This window comes from Homarus americanus, unplaced genomic scaffold, assembly GCF_018991925.1.
Source record: "Homarus americanus isolate GMGI-L3 unplaced genomic scaffold, GMGI_Hamer_2.0 scaffold31037, whole genome shotgun sequence".
Classification (NCBI taxonomy): Eukaryota; Metazoa; Arthropoda; class Malacostraca; order Decapoda; family Nephropidae; genus Homarus; species Homarus americanus.
The window spans coordinates 10,848,925-10,855,178 of record NW_024722227.1 but is presented as its reverse complement, the minus strand read 5'-3'; the positions used below and the strand labels follow the sequence as shown (position 1 = coordinate 10,855,178).

The following is a 6,254-nucleotide window of genomic DNA, read 5'->3' as shown; positions in this document are numbered from 1 at the left end:
TCTGCAGGTTATGGCACTTAATAAAGAGATCAAGCCAGCCCTTACTAGCAATAAAGAGTTCTGGGTTAACAGAACCCTTTTCTTGACACAAGCGTTCATAAATTTTCAAAGCCTTAACCCTAATCACAGTGTTGATAAGCCTACTTTTCTTCTTATTTTCATACTCTACTGTATGTACATTGAGAACATCGTCTCAATCTCTGGATTTCTCACCTTTGTTGTTATTTTGGCAGAAAGAGGTGTTGCATGCTGAACAGCACCTCATATCTTGTCTACATTCTTCTTAATATTTTGAATTGTGGATTCACCCAGGATGTAGTAATGGCCAAGCGCAGATACTCCCTCACCCACCTCACAGCAATTCAAAACTTTTTAATTTAATTGTAGTGTTATGGCTGTTCTCTTCCTCTTCATGGGTGGACAGGGGATAGGCGCAGACAATGCAGGATGCTTGGAAGCCATATTACTGGAGAAATATGGATAATGGGTACGAAAAATACCAAATCACGACATGAGGGCTAATGCAAAACTGAGTGCATTGTGATGGGAAGCGACGCACAAGCGGCACAACGCCCAACAGTGACCAACAAAACACGAGACTCGGTGATGATGCACTTACTCGCATAAGGGCGAATATCATGCTCGCATAAATTTAATTCCTGGTAGAAATAGGGTTCTCACATACGAGTGAATTCGCATTTCCTGAACTCGCATATATTGAGGACTTACTGTACTTGCCAACAGTGCATAACTGAGACATGACCGACTGCACGTGCAGCTAACAGGCCAATCAGTGGCAAAGAAGATTATGTATAGTACAGGACGTAATGGTATTCTTCTTTCCTGCTATAACAGACTGAAACAAGTTACCAGACCACATCAAAATCAGTTACGACATTAAATAATTTTAAGCTAAAATGAAGAAATTCAAAACTGAAGTGGTAAAGTTTTACTTTTATAAAACCATGGAATCTTAGGAATTTTATCTTTGCGGTCAATAGTTTAGACAATTCTATGACACTCTTCTTCTATGACGTTTCCCTCGCAAATGTCATAGAAGTATCTTAAAATTGCCTAAATTATTGATTGCAAAGATAAAATTTCTAAGATTCCAAGATTGCATGAAAGTAAAATAATACCAATGAAGCTACAGCAAGAGAAGAGTAAGTTTCTATATTATTAAATCAGAATGTAGAACTGCTGTAGTAATCCACCAACTTTAGATAGTCCAAGTGCAATGTAATGCTTATTGAATTCTATCAAAGAATGCAGTGGATACTTTGCCGTGACTGGGGAAGTTCCTACTAACTCTATTTTACCGTGATTGTGCTCTGATTGGCTAATCGTCCATTACCGGCTTACAAAATGGCAAAATATCCTCTGCATTCAGTTTTTCTAGAGATGTTGTTTGGATGATAGTAGGTAAATAGAAACAACAATGCACAGGTTAGGAAGTTAGGTGAAGTTAGGTAGATGAGGTGAGGTTAGGTTTGGTAACGTTCTAATAGGTTCTGTGGATTGTCGTTTTGATTTGATTAGCCAATCAGCGTGCACTCATGGTAAAATAGCGTTAGTAGGAATTTAGCCGGTCACGGTAAAATATCCACTGCGATCAAATAACTTTCACTATTACATATGTGACATAATATTACTGATTAGAGACCAAGAGTATGCCTAAGCAAAGGAAATAAGCACCTGACAGCTTTGTCGGCTATCCTTGGTCAAGTTGCCTTACTGCTTACCATTGTCCTTTACTTGCAGTGTCTTGCCACACAAGAAACTGTATACTCCCACAGCCTACGTGCACTGAATAAATAGTAGTGTATTATTATTACAAGCGGGTGTCAATCCCAGGTCAGTGGTGAGAGGCAATCGCTTTACCAAATTACCAAAAACATGTACAGTAAAAGTCCAAAAATCCGGATGCCAGGAATCCGGCCACCCGAGAATCCGGACTTTTCGAAAACTCAAACTTTTTAAATTTAGCGGGCTTTTGTGGGTTATGTGAATGAATGGAGTTGCTTTAAAAAATTAATTTACATAATTCTAATAATAAAAGTAATTGTAAATTATAGGTAACTAATTTTGTTAGTTTTGTAATTAGCTTGAACTGAAATGTAAAATTTGAGGCACTATAAATCTTTTGTGTGTACAGTGAGTTCTGCTATAACGCGTGTTTTGATAACGCGAATTTGCTCTAACGCGATTTATGAATTCGGAACAATATTTGTATAACGCGATCGCTTGTTTGCTATAACGCGATTTTTGCTTACTATTTCTCCAATTTTGTGGTATTAACTGTGAATATGGTAAAGAAGAATATCTCCAAAAAGCATTCTGATGATAGAATTCCCGGTGATTATCGTAAAAGAAAGGATATAACACTTGAAGAGAAGCTTGATGTTATCAACCTCAAAATCACCCTTCTCCCCCATCAAGTTACATTCATATTTTTTCAAGGTAAAGTGTTAAATTTACTGTATGATTTCATTATTAGATATGAATGTAACATTTATTTAGACTGTGCTATCCTTTGTGTTAGGCTAACTACTAAATTTTTTCGATTTCGAGTAAACTGCACCTAACCCTATTTTCTCCATAAGCCCTGTTATTTCTATTACGCGATTTTCTATAACACGATATTTTACAAGAACACAATTATCGCGTTATAGCAGAACTACCTGTATGTGTGCATGCGTGACTGCCACAGCTGCACAGCGACAACAAACGACCACACAATCGCCACTTTAAAACAAGCAATCAAACTGTGACAACGTATGTAATTTTGAGTCCCACTCTTTCCATGTACAGAGTACAAGCCCATAATAATGGCCCCTAAAGTAGATAAACTTCGTTGTGTGAAGAAAAAGAAGAACACATTGAAATTGAGTGACAAACTTAAAATAATTAAGAAACTAGAATGTAATGTGAGCAATGCTGTTCTAATGGAAACATACAACATTGGAAAGTCAACAATTTATGATATAAAAAAGGCAAAGAATAAAATTCTAGAATTCACAGCTTCTTCTGAGCCTTACATTAAAATTGCTGAAAGAAAAAGTTTACATTGGCCCAAATTAGAAAATCTTGATAGAGTGTTGCACGAATGGTTTTTGTTAAAACGATCAGAAGGTATGGCAATTTCTGGGCCGATGCTTATTGCCAAAGCAAAGTCTTTTAAGGAGCAAATGAACATTGAATCAGAGTGCGCATTTAGTGATGGATGGCTTAGGAATTTCAAGACTTGTCATGGTATTAGACAGTTTGTTTACATTTTTGTCTAGTGTTGACTTTATTTTTCTTTAAAACTGCTCGTTTTGATAAATGAAGCATGCTTTATTTGCTAATGAATAAACTATCAAAATGTACCTGTTCATCTCTTCTTTATTCCTCCTTAAATTTTAATTTTAAAAGTACTGCCTGAGAATCCGGAAAATCCGAAAATCCGGACCGACCCAATCCCCAAGCAGTCCGGATTTTTGGACTTCTACTGTACATTAGTTAGTCGAGTGATCAGAACTTTTTTCTAGACATGCGTTATGTTGTATACTTTCCTCTTCATGTTTAACAGTGACACTCTAAATTAAGTAGCATAAATGATAAAATGCTCTCCTATTCAAACCTTCCTCTACCCTTTAAATCATATTTATTCACCCTGATAAACCTTACAATTCAAAAGATGGGTTAATATTCATTCATTGGCTGTCTGCAAGATTCCAATTTTCTATATTACAGACAAAAAGACTAGAAAAAGAGAATCTTTCGACTTCATATAGTGTCTTGTGCAAATCAATATTAACGAAGCATTTCACAAATTTCTACGCATATAGTTCTGTATCCACCATGTTGTCAGAGTCACTTGTCTCCTCCTTTCCTCCTCCTCTTCGAGACATGACAACCAGTGACCTTCAAGTATCGTGTCATGTGACATGGCTAGCCAATTATATTTAGCCAGTTTTCCACTTTCAAATTTGAAGGCTCTTGTGGTGGAGTGTGACAAGTGTTCTCTCCCATACCTAGCGGTTATTCAGCGAGTTTATGAGAACGACAGTGTAGCAATAAAATTATTATAAGATCACGGTGTCCTACCAACATCATGACTGTGTCCTGTGTGTGGAAATTGTTTACTTTTAAGAAAAGGCAGAAATTACCATCCTCCACCACGTCCTTCTCCAGATCGTCCAGCTGTTTCCTCCACCACAGTAGCAGGTAAGCTCCAAAAAACTGGGCTAGGTTGTATATATTGTAGGCTAGGTTAAGTATTTCTTTTACATAAGAACATAAGAATGGAGGAAACTGCAGAGGGCCTGATGGCCCATACTGGGCAGTCCCGTTTACACCCAACCCCTATTGCTCATATAAGCTATCCAGCATATTCAAGTTAATGATGATATTTGGTAACGTGTTCCATTCATCCACTACTCTGTTTCCAAACCAATGTTTACCTATTTCGCACCTAAATCTAAATTTGTCTAATTTAAAACAATTGTTACGAGTTCGCTCCTGGTTGGATAGTTTGAGTACATTTTGTAATGTCCCCTTTGTTTAGCCCTGACTTCCACTTATACACCTCTATCAGGTCGCTCTACATCTCTCGAGGGAGTGCAAATTAAGATGCTTTAACCTGTCTCTATACTCAAGGTTCCTAATGCCCGGGATTAGTCTTGTCATTCACCTCTGAATTCTTTCCAAGGATTCTATATCCATTCTGTAATACGGGGTGTTTTATGTGTTTTTCTCAAACCTGCCGCCATTTTTGTGAAATTTAGCTGTTTCTGCTACAAATGAAACTGTTCATTTTTTGCAAAAAAAAAACACTAATTTGCACAAGAAATGAAGGTCAAATTTGAGTAAAACACATAATACACCAAAACAAACTATTCTTGTATCAAAACCAGAAGGCAGCCAATGGACAAATATTTAAATTCAATCAAATTAATTACATAGTAAATATGTTGCCGTGACCGGCTAAGTTTCTACTAACGGTCCGACTAATTACCCAAATGAACCCAAATGAACCCAAATGTACCTAAATGTAGCCACAATGAAGTCAAATGATGGTCCTACAAGCGTAAATAGGGCTGTGAATCACTTCTCGATTAGTATTTGGTGTCACGGTCACAAAAAATTGGTAAACTTAATTTAATCTGAGTTGAGTTAGGTTAGGTTAGGTACATGCACTCGATCTATTAACTCAGATTAAATTAAGTTTACCAAATTTTTGTGACTTCGTGACACCAAATACTAGTCGAGAAGTGATTAGCAGTCCGATTTATTCATGTAGGACCATCATTTGACTTCATTGCGGCTATATTTGGGTACATTTGGGTAATTAGCCGGACCCTCTAATAATGCTATTTTACCGTGGGTGCACTCTGATTGGTTAAGTATTTTCTATTTAATAGGACAGGGGATCCGCCTCCGGCTAGGAAGTTAGGTAAGGTTACTGTAGGTAGGTTTCTTGGGTTGTTTAGGCCAGGCTCTACTAGGTTCTAGTAAATGTCGCCCCATTTATAATAAGTTTCCATACACAACATAAATATGGTTAGATATGTTTACAGCTACACAACAATCATCTCACGGCTAAATAAATGCCTGTAGTAGACGATTAGCCAATCAGAGCGCACTCACGGCAAAATTGCGTTTGTAAGACCTTTGCCCGTCATGGCAAAATATTCACTGCCAATTAATTACAACATACTTGCAAAATGGTTTCATGACCCTATGCTTACCAACACTTCTGTAGCCCATTACGGCTACTTTTCTGTTTTTTGGAGGCATAACTATAAGGAATGTTTCTCACTGGTCCATACGATAGTATTCAATCACAGGAAAACTGAAAAAAAACCACAGGTAAAGTCCTGGTCACGGGAACTTCTCTGCCACACAATGTTTTGATGATGGCGACACACTCGTGGTCCTCGCCTACTCCACCTCAAAATATTTTGCCCACTTTATTACTTTTCCTCCAATTCCTATCATATCATTATTAGATTTGATATATACTTTAGTAATTATTTTACAACAATTACAATTCTGTTATCTATCATACGGCAGTTTTCCTTAGCCAGTAATAACCAGTTGACAAACGCATTTGTCTGACTCTTCTTTATATTTAGCTTTAATACCACACAGTGTGACTTCTATACGATTTGAGAATATTCCTACAGTATTACTTTTATTTTTAATTTTAATTATTTTTGGAATATAATGAGTGTCACACACTATCGAAAACACACTACAAGTATATACCA

At 36.9% G+C, this 6,254-nt stretch overlaps 1 protein-coding gene across 1 annotated transcript in view; it reads right to left on the bottom strand.

Moving 5' to 3' along the window:
- LOC121862383 (GTP-binding protein Rheb homolog) overlaps nucleotides 1-5,954 on the bottom strand; it is a 52,495-nt gene extending 46,541 nt beyond the window's left edge. Inside the window, exon 1 of the mRNA XM_042360649.1 lies at nucleotides 5,733-5,954. Coding sequence (XP_042216583.1) covers nucleotides 5,733-5,781 — 49 coding nt within the window. The 5' untranslated portion in view covers nucleotides 5,782-5,954. The remainder of the gene's footprint in view (nucleotides 1-5,732) is intronic.
- Nucleotides 5,955-6,254: the final 300 nt, after the last annotated feature.